The sequence below is a fragment of the Pan paniscus genome, chromosome 18 (genome assembly GCF_029289425.2).
Source record: "Pan paniscus chromosome 18, NHGRI_mPanPan1-v2.0_pri, whole genome shotgun sequence".
NCBI classification, from domain to species: domain Eukaryota; kingdom Metazoa; phylum Chordata; class Mammalia; order Primates; family Hominidae; genus Pan; species Pan paniscus.
In genome coordinates, this window is record NC_073267.2 from 23023239 (window position 1) to 23046264 (window position 23026).

The window sequence follows — 23026 nt, forward strand, 5'->3', positions numbered from 1 at the left end:
GGATCCTGGCTGAGGTGCACACTGGTCGGGCCCTCCCAGCCCCTGGTCCCTGCATCGGTCTCGAGGCTAAGTGTCCTGAGCCTGGAACCCTCAATTCTACAAGATGTCCCTGCCCCCACTGGTCCACAGGCCCCTTGGAGCTCCTGGCAGGAACAGAGCTCTCAGAGTGTACCAGCCAAGCCAAGGCACGGGTAGAGGAGCCATAGAGCTGTGACCCCAAAAAGGCAGAAGAGAGCCTGTTGCCCTCACTCCCATGTGGGCTCCCTGAAGCCTGGATGGTTTATTCCATGCTGAGAGCACAAGTGTCTTCATACAGAAAGCCTCTAAAGGGTTGGGTGCCAGAAATACAGCTACAAGGGGCTATAGGCCCTGTCCTCGAATTTCTCAGGGAGACAGACACCACAGTCACAGCTTCAATGTGGGGAGGGCTGTGGAGAGAGGAGCACAAGATGGGCCTGGCAGGGGAAACCCAGGAGGGCTCCCTGGAGGAAGTGATGTCTGTGTTGTTTGAAAAAAGAAAAAGGAATTAACCAAGGAAATGAAGTGGTAGAGAGAAGATAGGCCAAACAGAGGGGACAGCTTGGGCACAAACCTGGAAGTGAGAAAGGTCATGATTGTTTTAGGAAGCAGCAAGAGGTCCCTGTGGCTGGATCTGATCTGGGAGTACGGGATTATGAGGAGCTAGAGTTATTGGCGGGGAGAAGTTCCAGTCTGCAGTTTCAGAACATTCCTCTGCTTGGCTATATGTCTTTTTGTTTACAGTCAGGGTCTCACTGTATCACCCAGGCAAGAGTGCAATGGTGTGATCATGGCTCACTGCAGCCTCCACCTCCTGGACTCAAGCGATCCTCCTGCCTTCTGAGTAGGTGTGACTATAAGTGTGCACAACCATGCCTGATTGACTATTTTTATTTTTTGTAGAGATAGGGTCTCATTATGTTGCCCAAGCTGGTCTCAAATTCCTGGCCTCAACCAATCCTCCTGCCTCAACCTCCCAAGTTGCTGGGATGACAGGCGTGAACTACTGGACCCAGCAATCATTTTTTTTCTTTTGAGTTAACTGGGTTCTTAAGGAATGTGGTCAACCCCAGTGACTCTCTCCCCATTCATTTATTCATTCATTCAACGAATACTTACGAACTTCTAGTATGTGCCCCGCACTGTTCTAGGTTTGAGGACAGATCAGTGAACAAAACAGATGATTCCTGTCCTTGTGGGGTTTATCTTCTCATATGAAGAGACAGATAATGAACATGTTAAATTATAAGGTATGTTCAGGCCAAGTGCGGTGGCTCATGCCTGTAATCCCAGCACTTTGGGAGGCCGACAGGGATGGATCAATTGAGGTCAGGAGTTCGAGACCAGCCTGGCCAGCATGGTGAAACCCTGTCTCTACTAAAAATACAAAAAATTAGCCAGACGTGGTGGCGGGCACCTGTAATCCCAGCTACTCAGGAGGCTGAGGCAGGAGAATCGCTTGAACCTGGGATGGGGAGGTTGCAGTGAGCCGAGATTGTGCCATTGCACTCCAGCCTGGGCAACAAAAGCGAAACTTCATCTCAAAAAAAAAAAAAAAAAAAGATTCCAGGCACTGTGGAGAAAAAGAAAAAGTGAGGTAGGGTGAGGGAATTGGGCTTGTCAGGTAGTCACGGGGGGACTCATTTAGAAAGGGACATTTGAGCATCCACTTGACAGAGGTGACAAAGTCTGAAAGGCTCTTCCTCCAAATACCTTCCAGACACTGGGAACAGCTCATCCAAAGCCCTGAGATGGGAACCTGCAGCAGTGTCCAGGAAGAGCAAAGGGGCGGTGCAGCTGTGGTGGAACGAGTGAGGGGGTTTGGTAGGAGATGAAGTCACAGAGGAGCTGGGGCCAGATCAGGAAGGGTTTGACAGCCATTGTCAGGACTTCAGCTTCCAGCCTAGCAGGATGGGAGCCCCTGGAAAGTTCTGAGCCGTGGAACAACATGGTTGTACTTAGAATTTTTAAAGGTCCTCCTGGTTGGGCATGGGAGCACATGCCTATAATCTCAGCATTTTGGGAGGCTGAGATGGGAAGATCCCTTGAGCCCAGGATTTCAAGGCAGCAGTGAGCTATGATTGCACCACTGCACTCCAGCCTGGGTGACACAGGGAGACTCTATCTCTAAAAATAAAAGGATCCCTGGCTGAGCACGCTGGCTCATGTCTGTAATCCCAGCACTTTGGGAAGCTGAGGAGGGAAGATTGGTTGAGCTCAGGAGTTCAAGACCAGCCTGGGCAACATAGTGAGATCCCCGTTTCTACAAAAAAATTTAAAAAGTATCCAGGTGTGGTGGTATTCATCTATAGTCCCAGCTACTCGGGAGGCCAAGGCAGGAGGATCACTTGAGCCCGGGAGTTCGAGGCTGCAGTGATTGCACCACTGAACTCTAGTGTGGGCAACAGAGCCTGACCCTGTCTCTAAAAAACTATGAAAGAATCAAAGGATCTGGCCCGGCATGGTGGCTCACACCTGTAATCCCAGCACTTTGGGAGGCCGAGATGGGTGGATCACCTGAGGTCAGGAGTTTGAGACCAGCCTGGCCAACATGGTGAAACCCTGTCTCTACTAAAAATACAAAAATTAGCTGAGCGTGGTGGTTTGTGCCTGTAATTCTAGCTACTCAGGAGGCTGAGGCAGGAGAATTGCATGAACCCAGGGGATGGAGTTTGCAGTGACCAAGATCTTGCCACTGCACTCCAATCTGGATAACAGAGCAAGAATCTGTCTCAAAAAAAAAGAAACAATCAAAGGATCTGCCTGGCTGGGCAGAGAACAGACTACAGGGGCTGAGGGTGGACAGAGGGGGACCAGTTAGGAAGCAACTGTGGTGTCCAGGTGAGAGGAAGGTGGCTGTCAGAGTAGCGAGAAGCTATCAGATTCTGGACAGATTTTAACAGTTGAACCAATTGGATTTGCAGGTGGGTTGGACATGGCGTTTAAGACAAGGGGGAGTCAAAGGTGGCTTTAGGGTTTTAACCTGAGTGGTAGAGTGAACTGACTGGTCCACTGGGAAGGGAGGGAGGAGCGGGGTGGGAGAGACGATCAGATGCTTGCTCCAGGAGCTGGTGAGTTTGAGTTTTCTGTTAGACAACCCGTTGCTGATATTCAGAGAGCATTGGATACATGAGCCTGGAGCAGAGGGGCCTGACCTGGAGCTAGAACCTGGGGAGTCATCAGCATCTAGACGGAATGTAAAGCCACACCGGACACAAGCCTGTTTATCACCCACTCCTCTCCACCAGGGCCACATCAAGAAGAGGCTGTTCATGTTCCGATTTGGGGACCGCAAGGCACGGATGAACTGGGTCCACGTACACAATCTGGTACAGGCACACGTGCTGGCGGCCGAGGCCCTCACCACGGCCAAGGGCTACGTGGCTGTGAGTCCCCTCTGATGCCCCCAACCACCTTCCCCACAGGGCTGCAGGCAGAGCGCCCCATCCCTAGGGGATTTCTGGATGGCACACAAGATTTCCCTCCAACTTAAGAAGGCTGGTGGGACTCTCAGCCCAGGGGAGCTTGGGGGAAGCAGGTAGGTGGGGTGCGGAGTTCTTTATAGAGCATCTTTAGCTCTTCTCTATGGCCATGTGAGGTTGGCGTTGTTGATCCCAGAATAACAGCTGCCAGATGCTAAGCCTCCACACATATTGTCGCATTTAATCTTCACAGTAGTCCAAGAAGGAGATCCCATTATTATCCTCCCATTTCTCAGATGAGGAAACTGAAGTACAGAGAGGTTAAGCAACTCCATGGAGGTCACACAGCTAGTCAGTGTGGTCGTCCTGGAATTCACAGGGAATAGTTCACGTGTGTCCTCAGGTATTGGAGCTGCTCCAGAGAACTCAGGGTTGGAGCAGCTGCTGGGAGCCATCTGGAAGGGTGGGGCAGGCTGCTGGGGAGAAGGCTGACCGTCCCCTCCCACATGTCCCCTTCAGAGTGGGCAGGCGTACTACATCAACGATGGGGAGAGCGTCAACCTCTTTGAGTGGATGGCCCCACTGGTAGGTGCACAGATGCCCACCCACCCCGAATGATCATTCTGGGATCCCTGACCTTCTCTTCCTTTTTATTTTTTTTTAAATTTTTTGAGACAGAGTTTTGCTCTTGTCACCCAGGCTGGAGTCCAGTGGTACAACCTCGGCTCACTGCAACCTCGCCTCCCAGGTTCAAGCAATTCTCATGCCTCAGCCTCCCGAGTAGCTGGGATTACAGGCACACGCCACCACGCCCAGTTAATTTTTTGTATTTTTAGTAGAGATGGGGTTTCACCATGTTTGCCAGGCTGGTCTCAAACCCCTGACCTCAAGTGATCCACCCACCTCGACCTCCCAGAGTGCTGGGATTACAGGCATGAGCCACTGTGCTCGGCCTGCGGCCTTCTCTTCTTGTCCTTTTCAATTTCCAAAAAGCCAGAAGATTTCACGTTAAAAACCAACTCTTTGCCCAGTGAGGCGGCTCACATCTGTAAGCCCAGCACTTTGGGAGGCTAACACAGGAGGAACGCTTGAGGCCAGGAGTTTGAGACCAACCTGGGCAACAAAGCGAGGACCCCTGTCTCTGCAAAAATAAAAATTCAACTAGGCAGGCATGGTGTTGGCACACCTGTGGTCCCAGCTACTTGGGCAGCTGAGGCGGGAGGATCTCTTGAGCCCAGGAGTTCAAGGCTGCAGTGAGCTATGATTGCACCACTGCACTCCAGCCTGGGTAACAGAATAAGACCCTATCTCTAAAAATCAATTTTTTAAAAAAACACCTCTGGCAACATTGGAACTGGCTGGAGCCCTTGAGGGGCGCCATGTGTTCCTCAGTTACCTGCAGTTCCCTTCCACCCTGCTTCCAGGCGTTTGTTTTGTTTCATTTTTTTGAGACAGTCTCACTCTGTCACCCAGGCTGGAGTGCAGTGGTGTAATCTCAGCTCACTGCAACCTCTGCCTCCCGGATTCAAGCGATTCTCCTGCCTCAGCCTCCTGATAGCTGAGATTACAGGTGCACACCACCCTGCTCGGCTAATTTTTGTATTTGGCTAATTTTCGTATTTTTAGTAGAGACAGGGTTTCACCATGTTGGCCAGGCTGATCTCGATGCTTCCAGATTTATGTTGGCTTCTAGCCCTGTGGAGTTTTGCTTGTGAGCCACCCATTATGTGTTGAGGCTCGGAAGGAGGCATGTGGAAGAGACAAAAGTGCAAGGGAGGTGTTTGGCTTTGGGGCCTCCCCACACGGCAGCCCGGGAACTCTGGTGTCCTCTCTGAGCAGCCCAGACTCCTAGCAGCCAGGCTTGCCTGGAAGGGGTAGACCAGAAAACCCAGGCTAAAGGACACAGGTTTCCTCCTGACCTGGAAAGTTTTTATGCCAGTGAAGAGTTCACCTTATCCCATGCCAGCCCATTTCTGCTGCATATCCTACCACCCTCCACAGAAAAGTCAATTCTGGAAAAATCAGATTCTACATAAATGCCTTGGAGTGTCTCTAGGTATAGACAGATGTAGGTGATAATTAAATGATGTGAATGATCCCAAGTTAAAAAGCTACCTGGTGGGTGTAATGGCTTATGCCTGTAATCCCAGCACTTTGGGAGGCTGAGGCAGGAGGATCACATGAGGCCAGGAGTTCAAGACCAGCCTGAGCAACACATCAAGACCCCTGATTCTCTGCAAAAAAAAAAAAAAAAAAAAAAAATTTTTAACTATCCCATGCTTTCAATTCCTCCTTGGGTTTTCTGGGTCAAGGTGCGGATTTCATTTCAATACTGGCACAGGCCTGGGGTTGGCTGCAGGGTCTGCCCCCTGGGGTGGGTTGGTGGGGAGACAGGAGGTACCTCTGCTGGTCCCCGGTAGAGGGAGCATGTGGTCTTTCCACACCAGCCCCTGAACCACTTGTTCTCACTCCAGGTCGTGTTTCTTTGCAGTTTGAGAAGCTGGGGTACAGCCAGCCCTGGATCCAGGTGCCTACTTCCTGGGTTTACCTGACAGGTAAGGAAAGGAGTGTGCATAGTAAAGCCCTCCATGTGCCAGGTGTACCTTGCATTGCCTTAATTGAAACTCAGGGGCCAGGCACGGGGGCTCACGCCTGTAATCCTAGCACTTTGGGAGGCTGAGGCAGGCAGATCACCTGAGATCAGCAGTTCCAGACCAGTCTGGCCAACACAGTGAAACCCCATCTCTACTAAAAATACAAAAATCAGCCGGGTGTGGTGGCGCACGCCTGTATTCCCAGCTCCCTGGGAGGCTGAGGCAGGAGAATTGCTGTAACCCAGGAGGCAGAGGTTGCAGTGAGCCGAGATCCCGCCACTGCACTCCAGACTGGGTGACAGAGTGAGACTCTGTCTCAAAAGAAAAACAAGAAAAGAAAAAGAAACTCAGGCAGGACCAGGAGTAGGGTGAGGACAGTGAGGCACTGTGGTCACAAAATTTAAGGAGGCCACGCAGCAGCTCCAAGCCTGAGTTTGCACTTGGCTGGTGCCGGAAGCAAGTGCCTCCTTAAATTCCACACCCTAGGTGTCTCACTTCCCTCACCCTAGTCCCACCTGCAAGGCAGCTGTGATGGGCCCATTGTAAAGATGAGGCGACCCAAGGCTCTGAGAGGTTAGTGACTTTCTCAAAGTGCCACAGTGAGAATGCGGGAGAGGCGGAGAGGAGGAATTCACAACTGGGCTTGGTGGGCTCTTTGTGGTGCTGCTGGGAGGTCTCATGCCAGTCAGGAGGAGAGAGAACCCTGGGGCTGTTCTGTCCCCCAAGGTCACCCTGAAGTTAGGGCTACTTTAGGACAAACGGAGGCTCCATTTTGATCCTAGATTCTCCTCCTGTCCCTGAAGGTCAGTCTCTGCTCCCACCTCCACCCCCGACAATGCGTCTTGGCTGCTCCCCTTCCCTCTGTCCCCAGCACCCATCCAATGGCCTCCTCCCAGCTGGAAGGCAGAGCAGCCTTCAGACATGGAGTGACCAGCCTGAGGGGATGGTGGCCCTCCAGTCCCAAATAGCTGTGTTCCAGGGACTCCTTGGCAGGATCTCTTGTGTTTTAAATGCATAGAGTGGCTTGCCATTAAAAGCAGGGGGTTGCAAATTTTTGTTCACCAGGGAACACATGCAGGGCAACTTCTCATGCACAGCATTGCCGCAGTGATTGGTACTCCCAGCCCTGAGCCACGGCCGATGGCACTTGGAGAGGATTGTAAAGGCGTTCCCAGTTCCCAGTGGGCTAACAGTAATTCAGTGCTTCTCAACCAGGGCTGCACTGCACAGTCACCTGGGAGCTTTTAAAATAGAGAAATGTCTCAGCCACACTACTGACCAATTAAATTGGGATTAGCAGGGAGGAAGCGGGAGGAAAGCATCAGTATTTTTTATTTTTTTAGAGTTAGGGTGTTGCACTGCCACCCAGGCTGGAGTGCAGTGGCATGATCATAACTCACTGCAGACTCAACCTCCTGGGCTCAAGCAATTCTCTGCCTCAGCCTCTCAAGCCTCTAGGACTACAGGCTCCTACCACCAGGCCCAGCTAATTTTTATACTTTAGTAGAGATGGGGGTCTTGCTATGTTACCCCAGCTGGTATCGAACTCCTGGCCTGAAGCGATCCTCCCACTTCAGCCTCCAGAGTAGTGGAGGTAACAGGCATGCACCTCCATGCTGGCTATTTTTAAAAATTTTTTAGAGATGAGGGCGTCTCACTTTGTTGTCTAGGCTGGTCTTGAAGTCCTGGCTTCAAGAGATCCTCCCTCCTCAGTCTCTTATGCTGGGATTACAGGCATGAGCCACCACACCTGGTTCTCACCAGTATTATTTTTAAATTGGTCCCACATGCAGCCCAGTTTGAGAACTGTTACTCCAACCTCTTTCTCTCCTACTCCAGAGAGCATTGGAGTAGAAGTGAGAGAGAGATTATTATATGGATAACTTTGAATCTGTTCAGATTTATTTAAAAACTTCAGTCGTTCATTTTTTTTTTTTTTTTTGACAGAGTCTTATTATGTTGCCCAGCCTGGAGTGCAGTGGTGCAATCTCAGCTCACTGCAATCTCTGCGTCCTGGGTACAAGCGATTCTCCTGCCTCAGCCTCCCCAGTAGCTGGGATTACAGGCATGTGCCACCACGCCCGGCTAATTTTTGTATTTTTAGTAGAGACAGGGTTTCACCATGTTGACCAGCCTGGTCTCGAACTCCTGATCTCAGGCAATCCGCCCGCCTCAGCCTCCCAAAGTGCTGGGATTACAGGCTTGAGCCACTGCACCCAGCCTGGTCATTTAATATTAAAAACAAGTTACTTGTGACATATTTCACAGCTAAACAAGGCACCCCAGCAAGGGCTGCTGATTTAAAGGAATCCAGTGACTTCTGCAAAGTGACCTCTAGCAAAGCAAATGGTGTCCCCCATTGATTTGTCCCCAAGGGCCTCCCTGGAGTTTGCATAATGTGAGGCCCCTGGTCACTGGCCCCCTCCTTCCCTGCAGCGGCAGTTATGGAGCGCCTCCATCTGGCCCTGAGACCCATCTGCAGCCTCCCACCGCTGCTCACTCGGAGTGAGGTAAGTGGGCTGCTGTTATGGGACCTAGGCCCTGCTCCCCATCCCTCCCTTCCTACCTCTCCCCACCATCCCCACTGCTGCCACTCCTTACCCCTTTGACACCATGATGACACATGCTTGTCTGAAGTCTCAGAACTTTCCATGTGGGCCCAAAGCTGGTGCTAGCTCTGTTATGATCACCCCAACCTCTGGGCTTTTGCTGAGGCTGTGCTTTCTGGGTCTGAAATGTGACAGCTCCAAGCCCATCCATCATCACTGTTTCTTCATTCATAAGCATCTTGTCTTTCCAGCCAGACTGGAGGTTCCCAAAGGCAAGTTTCAGGCCATTCACTTCTTTGAATGCTACCAATCCCACCAACTCTCAACACATACACACACACACACAACAGCCTGGTGGTCCTAGGCTCATAGTTCATGCTTACTGAATAATGAGTATATATTAAGTCCCTACTACATACAGAATATAATTATTTTTATGAGACAGGGTCTCACTATATTGTCCAGGCTGGTTTCAAACTCCTGAGCTCAAGAGATCCTCTTGGCCAGGTGTGGTGGCTCGCACCTATAATCCCAGTGCTTTGGGAGGCTGAGACAGGAGGATCACTTGAGGCCAGGAGTTTGAGACCAGCCTGGGCAACATAGCAAGACCTCATCTCTACAAAAAATTTTAAAATTAGCCAGGCAAGGTGGTGCATGCCTTTAGTCCCAGCTCAGGTGGGGGATTACTTGAGCCCAGGAGTTCAAGGCTGCAGATTGCACCACTGTACTCCAGCCTAGGCAACAGATGGAGATCCTGCCCCTAAAAACCAAAAAAAAAAAAAAAAGATTCTCCCCCCTCAGCCTTCTAAATAGCTGAGATTACAAGCATGCGCCACCATGCCTGGCTCAGAATACTATTCTCATAATAATGATGATGCAGGTTTATATTTGCTTAGTTAAAAGAGAGGATGTTTTCATCACAGATTGTAAATAGAAAAGTAATCGGTGGTATTTGAGGTTATTTGCAAAAATCCTTCCAGTCCAGTCGGGCACGGTGGCTCACACTTGTTCCCAGCACTTTGGGAGGCTGAGGCGGGTGGATAACCTGAGGTCAGGAGTTTGAGACCAGCCTGGCCAACGCAGTGAAATCCTGTCTCTACTAAAAATACAAAAATTAGCTGGGTGTGGTGGCACATACCTGTAGTCCCAGCTACTCGGGATGCTGAGGCAGGAGAGTCGCTTGAACCTGGAAGGTGGAGGTTGCAGTGTGCTGAGACCACACCATTGCACGCCAGCCTGGGTGACAGCACAAGACTCCATCTAAAAAAAAAAAAAAAAAAAAATTACTTCCAGTCCACTCTCCTTTTATTGTCTCTGATGCCCTGCTAAGTTAAAAAGGTCAAAAAAAAATCGTGATCTCCATTTTATGATGAAAAATTGAGCACTAGGAAAATTATTGATTTGTCCAAGGCCACACCATACTGGAACTGGCTTCAGACTCCATGTTCAGTGCTCTTTAACAAGGGGAGTCAGGGGGGGAGAGTGGAGAATGGGCCACAGAAAGAAGTAGTCACCTATGGCTTCTCCTTTGAGCCATCCGGATCAGTGAAGGAGAGAATAAGATGATACTGACAATCTCTTGAGTTGTGACAGTATGCCAGGCACTGTGCTTTATCTCATTTAACTGAGTTGTAGACGACATTGTCCTCTCCATTTAGAGAGGAGGAAATGAGACACACAGTGAAATAACCTGCCCGTGATCACTCACTTAAATGGTAGAGCTGGGATTTGAACCCAGACCTCAGTGATTTCAAGCTTAACCATTAGCTTGTGAAAATGCATCAGGAATCACATCCACATAAAATAGCTGCCAGGGTGCAGCTGAATTGTGGTCAGGCAGGGACTTGGCTCCTCTCCCTCTTGTTTAACTTGGGGATTTCCTTGTTCAGCTCAGGGGCAATGTCCTTAACTGTGGAAGTTCCTTGGCTGTGGCTCGGGTACCCTCTGCTGGTCAATCTGTGACACATCAACCAGCCCTCCAGTTTGACTTTATAGCCTTTTATGCATTTAACATAAATGTTACCAGGCACTGTGCTGAGCAACGGAGGCAAGAAGACATAGTCCTTGCCCTTAGGGAGCTCCTAGTCCAAAGGGGAAGACAGCCCACTAACCAGGCAACTCAACACTGTAATTAGAGCCATTCTTGGGAAAATCGCGAGAAACTCCAGTGCACACAGAAGGGGCGCCTCAGCCAACTCTGAGGAAGTCAGAGAAAGCTTCCCAGAGGTGACATCTAGAGACATCTAGGTGTATTAGGGACCCTGCTTATCTAGCGTAACTCAACTCCTGTGCTCCCCAAAGCCCTGCACTTACTGACTAGGACAAAAAGGGACAAATACTGGCCTCTCTCCTCACCCCCCATTAAGCATCCAAGACCACAGGTTTGACCCCAGGGGCTGTTTCAATGCCATGGGAGAATCCAGCAGCTGGTGGATTCTTCCCCAGGGTCCGGCTGAGGAAAAAGAGAGGAAGAAATGAGTCAGGTGGGAGAGCATCTCCAGGTGCCAGCACAGCAGGGTAGAAATTAGGCTAGAACCTGGCTCCCCTGTGCGACCCCAGGCAAGTCACTCAACCTCTCTGACCTTTTTCCAAGTATGCACAGAACAGATAGTGCTAGTACCACCTGAGAGGATTAAATGAGGTAGGGCATAGAAAGGATTTAGTCCAGGCCAAGTGCAGGGTGTGTGTTCCTTAACTGCTGATAGCTATCATTACTACCCTTCAAACCAGTGGGCCCCAAGCCATCTGGCAGCAGGGGAAACACAGCTTAGACCCTGGAGAGCAATCAGTTCTGCATAATCGAATTCCTCTCTTAGGGAAGCTTAGTTAATAAGCGAGGGCATGAAGGCTGCGACTGGGGCCCTCCTGGTCACAGTTGGTCTGGGGTTGGGGGCAGGAAGCCAAGGTCGTTTCCTGCAGATGTTTCTGGCAGGCGTTCACCTTCTCCTAGCGGATGCCTAAGAATGTATCAAGGGCCTCCTGAGTCCCAGCACCGTGCTAGGCCGGGAAGATGAGTGTAGAGGTGAGACCTTTGCTTCTTAGGGACCAAGGAGTTAAATAGGGTGCGAATTCAGCGGGGCTGGAGGGGGCGACGCAAAGGCGGCACCCTCCAATAAAAATGAACATGTAAGGAAGAAAGGAAGACCTCTCTAATGAGGGCATCGCAGGAGCAAGACGCTGCACTCGGGTCCTTTTATATCGCTATGTAATGGAGGAGAAATCCCTGCCCTCTCTTTTCCCTTTCCGTAAACAACGAAGTAGAGGATGTCCTCCTCCCACGAGCCCCGCCCTCGGATGCCCCGCCTGTCCCCGCAGGTGCGCAGCGTGGCCGTGACGCACACCTTCCAGATAGCCAAGGCCCGCGCCCAGCTCGGCTACGCGCCGGATAAGTTTAGGTTCGCCGACGCCGTGGAGCTATACGTGCAGTCCACGACCCGGCGGCCCCGCGGCTCCACGGCGCGGACCCTCCTGCGGCTGCTGCTCGGGCTGCTGCTGTTCCTCGGCTTGCTCGCCCTGGCCCTGCACTTCCTAGGCCTGCAGCCTCTGCACGCCGCCGTGGAGCGCCTGTGACCGTCCGCCGTCCGCCGCCCGCCAGGGTCGGCCCCGCTGCACCCTCGCCCACGCCCGGCTCCCTGGGCTTCTACCAGCCCCTGCCCCGCCTTCTGGGTTTGAGCGCGCCTCCGCTCCGCCCCTTGAATCCTGGTCACGCCCCTGAGCCGCTCTCCAGACCTAGCCCGGACCCCCGACTTCTGGCCACGCCCCTATCTACTCCCAGACCTTGCCTTGCGCCCTTCCTGTGTTTTGGCCCCGCCCCTGTCCTGTCCCGCCCCGCCCTCCGAAATGGGCACGCTCCTGCTCCGCCCCCTGAATCCCGGCCACGTCCCTGGTCGGCCCAGACGCGTAGCCCCGAGTCTCTTTCCATGTTTTGACCACGCCCTTGACCCGCCCTTCAAATTGGGCACGCCTTCTTCCCCGCTCACTGATTTCCTGGCCTAGCCCCTGAGCAGACCTCCAGACCTAGCCCCGCCCCCGTTTTATAACCCCGCCCCTGCTTCACGGCTTGGGCACGCCTCTTCCCCGCCCCCTGACTTCAGAGCCTAGTCCTGAGCCGCTCTCCAGGCCTAACCCCGCCTTCATGTCATAGCCACGCCCCTTCCCGCCCTTCCATCTTTGGGCACGCCTTCTGAGTCCTGGCCACGCCTCTGTCCCGCCCCCTGAATCTTTCCTACGTCCATGACCCTCCCTCCAGGCCCTGGCCCTGCCCCTTTTTTCCTCCCTCCGGCCTGTCCTGGTTTCTGATATGGGCCAAGGCTCACAGCTTCCTCCGCCTTCTGGACCTTCTCCTAGTCCCTGCCCAGTCCCGGCCCACCCCCAGATTCTCCCTCATTCTGGTTTCGCCCCCTTTCTGGTCTTCCCCGCGCGCTTGAGCCCACCCTTTGGCTTCTCCTTTTGGGTCTGTCCTTGCTCCTGCCTCTCGACCCGGTCCCGCCCTTCTCGCGTGTAATTGAGTCCTGGCCCCGCCCCCTCCCTCTCTGGCTTCACCCCTTTCCAGCTCCGCCTCCCGGGTAGGTTCTCCCCGGAGCAAGGCTGCCGCGTCGCTATGGGCTAACGCAGGCTCGGGTGACGTTGGTATGAGTTTGCGCCGTCGGCTGCTGCTCTGTCTGGTAACATTGCATTCGATCCACCCCGACCCAATGTTCTGGGCTTCTCATTCACACAGATCTGTGTGTTGACAGCCAGGGATTGGGGAAAAACCGAGACTCAAGCTTCTGCCGAGCCCGACTTGGCCTTTTTGGGTTCCTGTCTGAGGATGACAGCATAGTAAGCACAGGTTTTAGTACCAGAAAGAGCATGAAAAATTAAAAAAAAAAAAAAAGAACTCTTAAAATAATTGGATGTCTCGATGAAGTACCAATAAAGCTATAATGGGAAAAATAGAGTTTAGTTGGTTATATTTTATGATTTAGTACTGTTTCTATTTATTAATTAGAGGTAGTGGTGATCACCATAATCTTTAAAGTTTAAGGTCACAAAACTTCTTTATCTAGCCCTGCTCTCCACAGAAACTTCGCCCCCTATCATCTTGGTATCAGTTATCAGTTGTAAGTACCAAGACATCAGTGTGTAAATACAACCATGTATAGATCATAATATGCACACGTGGGACTGGCAGAGAAGAAAAGCATCACAAGCCTGAGGTGGATGGGATCGAAAGGGCTCATCAGAACCAACATGGCCACCGCAGTGTGTGTCCCACTCTGCTGAACAAGGTGAGCAGTTTGGGAAGGAGCTAAAAAAAAATGTATGCTCCTCTCTGCTAGGCTGAATTTTATGTGTGTATATAATTTTTGAAAGATCAATAATAATCCTATGTCTGTTTAATGCTTGACAGTGTGAAAGAGCTTTCATCTATATGATCTTATTTAATTCTTACAGCTACTCTTAAATAGGGTTTATTACTCTCCTTTTATAGATGACGAAAACTGGGGCTTTGTCTCATTCCAAAGAGCAGAGGAGGGTGGGGGTTTCTGCTCTACAGCTGGGGGAATTTGGAGGAGCACCGCCTAAGCCGCCACTGGCCTAAATACAACACGTGGTAACTTCTACTCTTCTACACCCTGGCCATGCCAAGGCTTGCGGTTGAACTCTGGTCTCGTTCTCTCAGAGCCGCAAACCTCGGACCATTTGAAGCTGGCGGTCCTGGGGCTTCCTTTCCTCTCGATAACATGTTTACATCCAAACTCACTTCCTTCCTCTCTTTCTTCTCCCTGCTAATCCTGGGAAATCTGTTCTTCGAGCAGGAAAAACAATCTCACACTGCTCACGTTATTTTCTAGATCTTTTGACTAGTGCCAAACCTACTTTTGAAAATCCAAAAACCAAGAATCAATTTCTTTGTTTTCTGGATTTCTCCAACTCATCTATTTCCTAACACTCTGGAAGCAGAATGTGTAAACCCTGGGCATGGGGACAACATGGATCGCTATGTCAAAAAAGCTTTTTTCCTTTCAAGCATCTTTATCCAATGGAAAAGGAGGTGGCATCCCCACCCAACAGGAAAACTGAATCACTGTAAGAATTTTTGAGACTGCCCAGACCACTAGCCTCCATGAGGTTCTGAAAGGGCAAGTAGGAGGTTCTAGCTTACTTGGAGACGCTAAGGAGAAGCATCGCAAATGCAGAAAACAGAACTGTCACAGTGGGCAGCCCAAGGTGACGTAGTCGATCTGAAGGGATTATCAAGACAAACTCATAAGCTTTCCATATGGGTGCTGAAGCTATTCCCAGTTGTAAACCCAATGCCAGGCATCTAAAACATCCTCAAGTCTCTCTCATCTTGAAAATATCTTCCCAGCAGGGCACAGTGGCTCACACCTGTAATCCCAACATTTTGGGAGGCTAAGGCTGGAGGATTGCTTGAGGTCGGGAGTTCAAAACCACCCTGGGCGATTTGGTGAGAACCCTTCCTCTACATAAAAAAAAAAATTTTTTTAATTAGCCAGGTGTGGTGGCACCCAGGAGGCTGAGGCAAGAGAATCACTTGAGTCCAGGAGTTTGAGTCTGCAGTAAGCTATGATTGCACCACTACACTCCAGCCTGGGCAACAGGGTGAGACCCCATCTTTAAAATAAAAAAAAATCCTCCTTTGATTCCCCCATTTTCCCTCCCACAACTGTTCCTTTTGCTCCTCCTTTTCAAAATCAAATTTTGTGATGAATTGACCATACTTATGTTTCCATTTCTTCTCCTCAACCCATTCCAAAATGGCTTTCAGATCATCAGTGATCTTGTCCATAAATCTTAATAGATATTTTTCCGTCTTTATTTTGCCAATTATCTTAGCTGTGTTCAGCATAGTTGACTGCCCCCTCCTTCTTGATCTGCATTTCTTGGTCTCTATGAAACCACACCTGTTTTCCACGTATATCGCTGGCCAGTCCTTTCCCGTCTCTTTCGCATCTCTTTCACTGGCTTTTCTTCCACTGCCCTCCCTTTAAGATGATGTCTCTCGGGTCTCTGTCTTGGCCCCTCTTCTCCCTCTGTGGGCTCTTTCTGGATGAGTTCATCCCTTCCCATGGCCTCAGTCTCTAATACCTCCCAAATCTGTATCATTTCCTTGGAGTGCTCTCTTGACCTCCAGAAATCTATGTCCAACCTCCTCCTCAACCCCATATCCCACAAGAATCTCCAGCTCAATGAAAATCAAACTGAAGTCATCATCTCCCACAAACCTGCTTTCCATCTATCTTGTGTTCCCTCCCAGGAGAGGAGAGGCACCACCAGCCATCCAATGACCCAAGCCCAAATCCTGGGCGTCACTTTTGACGTGATCCTCTTCTTCTCGACATGCTCATCAGTGGATTCTGTCAAATCTATCTCTAAAATGTCTCCCTGACTCACTCCTTCTGTCCCACACCCGGCCACTATTGTGGTACAAACCACTGTCCTTTCTCCTAAACAATTGCAATAGGCATTGAATGGGACCTCCTGTCCCTGCTGCCAGCGGGAACTTTCTTTTCTTTCTTTCTTTCTTTGTTTCTTTGTTTCTTTCTTTCTTTTTTTTTTTGAGACGGAGTTTCACTCAATCGCCCAGACTGGAGTGCAGTGGTGCGATCTCAGCTCACTGCAACCTCCGCCTCCCAGGTTCAAGCAATTCTCCTGTCTCAGCCTCCCAAGTAGCTGGGATTACAGGTGCGTACCACCATGCCCAGCTAAATTTTGTATTTTTGATAGAGACGGGGTTTCACCGTGTTGGCCAGGCTGGTCTCAAACTCCTAACCTCAGGTGACCCACCCGCCTCAGCCTCCCAAAGTGCTGGAATTAGGTGTGAGCCACCGTGCCCAACCAGTGAACTTTCTAAATTCCAAATTGGAACATGCCACTCTCTAGCTCAAAAGCCTTGCATGGTTTTCCATTGCCCTTGGGAAGGGACCAAGTTCAAAGCCTTAACTCGGCATTCATGGCCCTCTTTGCCTATCTCTTCGCCTCACCTATTGCCAATACTCCACCTCCACTCTCTGTGCAGCTGCCCTGAATTACCTTCACAGCGTCTCAGCCTTACCAGGCTCTTTAGGAGTTCCCTCTTGGAAATCCCCTCCCGCGCCTTCACTTGGCTAATCTCAATTTCAGGCCCCAGCTAAATGTCACTTCCTTGCTTCTCAGGGGCCAGGTTAGCATGCTGTACTGCCTAACACTCCTCACAGGTGTAATTAATTAAAATGACAATGTCTGCAAAGTCGATGGGTTCAAAAACATGCCTGCCTTGTACACCACCACAGCCTCAGGACGAGCACGGTTTCTGGCACATAGTAGGCCCTTCATAAACAGCTCAACAACTGTTTATAAATGAAGGCCCCTAAATCAAGCCTGAAAACCAAGTAAGAGGTGAATCAATGAAGCAGAGACCTCAAGGTTGGCACCCCCACATAGGGCCAGACCCCTACTACTCCAGGGTCACCTGACAACAGAGGTTTATGGGGTCCCTGGAGCCCTCTAAAGTACACGGAGCAGGCCAGAAAGGGACCCCCGTCCCTAACTCAGGTCATGATTACAACCACCCCCAACTAACCCCGGGAAGACCCAGACAGGCTGTTGGGAACTTTTCAAGCTAGCTCAGATGCTTTCCCCTGGAAATGGGGAGATGTGTTTTGTTTTGAGGGAGCTGGATGGGTAGGTGAAAGAGAGGTTTGTGTATTGTGCTAGACAGTGAAAGAGCCTGCACTGCAGTTTCTGCCTTTTCTCTTCCCTTCCCCCTTCCATTAAAAAAAATCCATTATAAGCAATCTAAAGCTTTAAAAAAGAAAGACATCAGAAAGGAGAAAAAAGGAAGAGAAGTTGGCAAAGGACTACATAGAGAACTACATAAAGAGATGGTTTATGGATAGAAAAGTGAGACCTTCTGGGGTGTGGCAGCGGTGGGATTCGAACCCACGCCATCGAAATGACTGGAGCCTAAATCCAGCGCCTTAGACCACTCGGCCACGCTACCTCCCGCTCGTAGAGCTTGCTATGCCACCGTATTAGTGTGATGACGCAGGCGCCCCGCCCTCAAAGTTTGCGCATGCTCAATATAGAACCGCTGTCTCCTGCGTTGCTCATGGAGACTTGGAGTCACAGTGCTCTCCCGATCAGCAGCAGTAAACACACTAGGAACGCACTATTAAAATGAAGAGTGCCTACATATCAAACATTAATATTTTTAATATTAAATCCTCACAAGTGTGTTTGGATTTGATTTTGAGTTTTCCTTGGGCGTGATCCTGCCTACAGCCACGTAGGGGCGCTCCCGTGCTGCCGCTTCCTCCCGGGTGGGCTGGGATCTTGCGTGGAGCCCCAGTTTGTATGTTGGGTCCCCAAGGTGCAGACGCTCTGTCCAGTTCAAGGCCCCTCTGTAGCCCTGAGTGGCCTCATGTCCTAGCCCTTGCCCTCGCGATGTAAGAATCAAGAGTTCAGGGAGGAAAACCATTGAACGTTGTTGCAGATTCTTTGCATGTGTGGGCTCCTAACATATCAAAAACTATAAAGTTTTCATAAGCTGTGCGACCCATTTTACAGAGGAGGAAAATAGAGATGCTAAGTAACTAGCCTCGGGTGCCCCAGCCAGCCGGCATTCCACAGCCTCCCAAGACGTTTGTTCGTACGTGCAGAGGATTTTAGTGCTTTTAGAAAAAAAAAAAAAGCAATAAATATAGAGTATAACCTAGCAAAATTCCATTTCCTATCATCTCGAATTATTACTAACATTTTGCATATTCGCTTCAATTTTTTTTTTTTTTTTTTTTTTTTTTTTTTCTGAGACTGAGTTTCGCTCCTGTTGCCCAGGCTGGAGTGCAATGGCGCGATCTCGGCTCACTGCAACCTCCATCTTCCAGGTTCAAGCGATTCTCCTGTCTCAGCCTCCCAAGTAGCTGGGATTACAGTCGCATGCCACCAACGCCCGGCTAATTTTTGCATTTTTAGTAGAGACGGGTTTTCATCATATTGGTCAGGCTGGTCTCGAACTCCTGACCTCAGGTGATCCGCCCGCCTCGGCCTCCCAAAGGGCTGGGATTACAGACGTGAGCCACCGCGCCTGGCCTCAAATTGTTTAAATTAAAATTAAAATTAACACTCTAGATAAAATTCAAGTCTCCTTTGATGTCCCCAAGTTCTATTCCCCCTTCCTTCTCTTTCAGGAGTTTCCCATCTTTTCAGTATGCATTTTCCTAATTTCACAATCACATACGGTTGTCTATTTCCTTGCACGTTTAAGGAAAATGGCAAACAAAAATCCAAGGTTGTAGAGACAGTTGGGTAAGTGGGAGTGGCAGTCTGTATAATGACCCCTAAATATGCCCACAGTTGAACGTGTAAATATGTTACCTTCCGTGGCAAAAGGGACTTTTGCAGTTGTGATTAAATTAAGGATCTTCTGATGGGGAGAGGAGCCTGGATTATCCAGGTGGTCCCAATATAATCACAAAAGTCCTTATAAGAAAGAAACAGGTAGCCAGGCGCGATGGCTCATGCCTGTAATCCCAGCACTTTGGGAGGTTGAGGTGGGCAAATTGCTGGAGGTCAGGAGTTCGAGACCAGCCTGACCAACATGGTGAAATGTCGTCTCTACTAAAAATACAAAAAATTAGCCAGGCATGGTGGCATGTGCCTGTAATCCCAGCTATTCGGGAGGCTGAGGCAGGAGAAGCACCTGAATCCAGGAGGCGGAGGTTGCAGTGAGCTGAGATCGCGCAACCGCACTCCAGCCTGAGCGACAGAGCGAGATTCCATCTCAGAAAAGAAAAAGAAAGAGGCAGGAATTCAAGGAGGTATGAGGGTGAAAACAGAGGTCCCAGTGATGTAGCCACCAGCCACAGAATGTCGGCAGTCTCTAGAGGCTGGAAAAGGTAAGGAAATTGATTCACCCCTAGAGGCACCAAAAAGGGAACACAAGGTGTCTGACACCTTGATGTTAGCGTTTCCGACTTCCAGAACAGTACCACTATAAATCTGTGTTGCTTTAAGCCACTAAATTTGTGTTAATTTGTTACAGCAGCAATAAGAAACTAATCAAGTGGGTAAACCCATGGGCTTGGGAATGACACAGTCTGAACTCCCATGAGCTGTGTGATCTTGGAAAAGTTGCTTCTCTCTGGGCCTCAGTTGCTCATCCCTGTAATGGAGTGATAACGATAGTATCTACCCCACAGGATTTGCTGTAAGGATTAAACTCATTCATTCTGCAAATGTTTCATGAGCACCTACAATGTGTCAGGCACTGCTCCGGTTATATCAGAGGATAAAGTCAATACAGATTAAATGTGGTAATTTGGCCAGGTATGGTGGCTCACGCCAGTAATCCCATCCCTTTGGGAGGTTGAGGTGGGAGGATTGCTTGAGGCCAGGAGTTTGAGGCTACAGTGAGCTATGATCATACCACTGCACTCTAGCCTGGGTGACAGAGAGAGATCTTGTGTCTAAACATGTGCCAAGCATTTAGATGAATCTCTGGCACATATGAGAAGGGTGACGGTGATGACTTTGTTCTCTCCTGGTATCTCAAGGGTTCCCACCACAAGGGTTCTTTTTGGTTTTTGTTTTCTTCTGTTTTGTTTTGTTTTGTTTTAAGACAGAGTTTCGTTCTTGTCGCCCAGGCTGGAGTGCAATGGCATGATCTTGGCTTACTGCAACCTCCGCCTCCCAGGTTCAAGCAATTCTCATGCCTCAGCCTCCCGAGTAGCTGGGATGACAGGCACCCGTCACCAAGCCCAGCTAATTGTTTTTGTTTTTTTGTATTTTCAGTAGAGACGGGGTTTTGCCATGTTGGCCAGGCTGGTCTCAAACTCCTTGACCTCAGGTGACCCACCGGCCTCAGCCTCCCAAAGTGCTGGGATTACAGGAGTGAGCCACCGTGGCCCAGCCACCACAAGGGTTCTTATACAGGCACTGGCCACTTGGTGGTATTCCACACACATCTCTCCAAACCCCCTGTTTCAAGTAGGGGGTCTCTCCCAGGATGATACTGGGCCCTGCTAGGAGGTCAACTCCAGGAAGGCAGGTGATGGTGTCTTGTTCATCCACTGCTGTATCCTCAGGACCTAGAACAGTGTTGGCAGCAGGAATATTCCTTGAAAAAAAATAGTTTTGCATTCTTGGTTAAGTCCACTCCATCTTGCCACATGAACTTAAGAGTCAGAGACAGATGCTTTCAGCTGGAGCTGCCCAACATAAGGGCTCAGAGAACTTTTGTCTGGACTTGAGTTTCAGCAAGGAACACCCGTTACTTTTGCAAAAGTTATTTTGTGACTTGTGACTTGCCCTCTGTGGCCACAAGAAGGAAGCAGCGTCCTCTTTAGGTAAATTCCCCTACAATTGCTCAAAGCATCTTCCGGCAGTTAGTCCATCTGCCAACAGCATCACGTCCCCTAACTCTGTCTCTGATCATTTAATGCAAGTCAATACCTGTCCTGCACCTACTAGGCCTCATCAGGCAAAAAGCAGGCCTTGCGGGCTCGGGGAGGGGGATGAGAGCTGTTTCTGGAGTTGCTTAGAACCCTTGTGCTGGAGTTGCTTCTGTAACAGAATAAAAATCCAGTGGTGGAGCCAGAGGCGGTGGCTCCCGCCTGTGATCCCAGCACTTTGTGAGGCCGAGGCGGGCAGATCACCTGAGGTCAGGAGTTTGAGACCAGCCTGTCAAAATGGTGAAACTCCGTCTCCACTAAAAATACAAAAATTAGCCGGGCGTGGTGGCACGCTCCTGTAATCCCAGCTACTCAGGAGCCTGAGGCAGGAGAATCACTTGAACCCAGGAGGCGGAGGTTGCGGTGAGCAGAGATCGTGCCACTGCACTCCAGCCTGGGCACAAAGCAAGACTCCATTTAAAAAATAAAATCCAGTGTTGGAGGCAAGGCCGCCAGTTCCTCTGCTCCACCCTGCATTTCTCCAGGCCCCGTCGCCCTGCTGGCCTCCCACAGTCCTGCTGACGAGGCGTCTCTGGTGATTCATGCCTTCAAGGGTGACGCTGCCAGGGCAGCTCATATGCAAAGCCCATGCAAAGCCCAGCCACAGCCAGGCAAGGGTGGGGAGGCCACAGGCGCCAGAGCAGCTGGGCTATGTTTGGTTTTTTATTTTTTATTTTTCTATGTGACATTTAAAAATAACTTTTGCAAAAGTAACCCATTTTCCTTGTTGAAACTCAAGCGAAGAAAGGAAAAGCACGAATAAAAAAAATATCTTTTCATGTCTCCACCCAGTTAAACTCTGTCAATACTTTGGTAAGGGACCTGGGTTTTGTCTTTTTAAAATTTGTAATATAGGCCGGGCACGGTGGCTCACGCCTATAGTCCCAGCAATTTGGGAGGCCGAGGCTGGTGGATCACCTGAGGTCAGGAGTTCGAGACCAGGCTGACCAACAAGGTGAAACCCTGTCTCTACTAAAAATACAAAAATTAGCCAGGTATGGTGGCAGGCACCTGTAGCCCCAGCTACTCGGAAGGCTAAAGCAGGAGAATTGCTTGAACCCGGGAGGCAGAGGTTGCAGCGAGCTGAGACTGCGCTACTGCACTCCAGCCTGGGCGACAGAGTGAGACTCTGTCTCAAAAAAAAAAAAGAAAAAAAATTGTAATGTAATGCATGCTCTTTGTACATTTTTTTTAATGTCAAATCAAAAGAATAAGATAAAAAAAAAGAAAAAAAGTCAAATTACAGGCATCAAGTTAACAGGGAAATTCTCTCCCTCACCACAGCCCTCCTTCACAACCGAATCCCACAGCTCAGAAGTAACCATTATGAAGAGTACCAGTTTGGGCTGGGCACAGTGGCTCACGCCTGTGATCCCAGCACTTTGGGAAGCTGAGGCAGGCGGATCACCTGAGGTCACTGAGGTCAGGAGTTTGAGACCAGACTGGCCAACGTGGCAAAACCCCATCTCTATTAAAAATACAAAAATTAGCTGGGCATGGTGGCGCCCTCCTGTAGTTCCAGCTTCTTGGGAGGCTGAGGCAGGAGAATCGCTTGAATCCAGGAGGCGGAGGTTACAGTGAGCCAAGATGATGCCACTGACCTCCAGCCTGGGTGACAGAGCCAGATTGTCTCAAAAAAAAAAAAAAAGAAAGAAAAAGAAAAGAAAAAGAGAAAAAGCCGGGCACGGTGGCTCACACCTGTAATCCCAGCACTTTGGGAGGCTGAGGCAGGCAGATCACTTGAGGTCAGGAGTTCGAGACCAGCCTGACCAACATGGTGAAACCCCATCTCTACTACAATACAAAAATTAGCTGGGTGTAGTGGCAGACGCCTGTAATCTCAGATACTTGGGAGGTTGAGGCGGGAGAATTGCTTGAACCCTGGAGGCAGATGTTGCAGTAAGCCGAAACTGCGCCACTGCATTCCAGCCTGGGCAACAAGAGTGAAACTCCATCTTAAAAAAAAAAAAAAGAAGAAAGAAAGTACTTCCCAGATCTTTTCCTGT

At 50.0% G+C, this 23026-nt stretch overlaps 1 protein-coding gene and 1 non-coding gene across 2 annotated transcripts in view; one reads left to right on the forward strand and one right to left on the reverse strand.

The window, feature by feature from the left end:
- Positions 1 to 13970, forward strand: part of SDR42E2 (short chain dehydrogenase/reductase family 42E, member 2) — a 35490-nt gene extending 21520 nt beyond the window's left edge. The window contains exons 7-11 of the mRNA XM_055099957.2: positions 3267 to 3404; positions 3960 to 4025; positions 5932 to 5995; positions 8471 to 8544; positions 11899 to 13970. Of these exons, the coding sequence (XP_054955932.1) occupies positions 3267 to 3404; positions 3960 to 4025; positions 5932 to 5995; positions 8471 to 8544; positions 11899 to 12153 (597 nt within the window). The 3' untranslated portion in view covers positions 12154 to 13970. The remainder of the gene's footprint in view (positions 1 to 3266; positions 3405 to 3959; positions 4026 to 5931; positions 5996 to 8470; positions 8545 to 11898) is intronic.
- A 3520-nt stretch (positions 13971 to 17490) lies between these two features.
- TRNAL-UAG (transfer RNA leucine (anticodon UAG)) lies at positions 17491 to 17572 on the reverse strand. The gene has a single exon. It is a non-coding gene; the product is annotated as a tRNA-Leu (tRNA).
- Positions 17573 to 23026: the final 5454 nt, after the last annotated feature.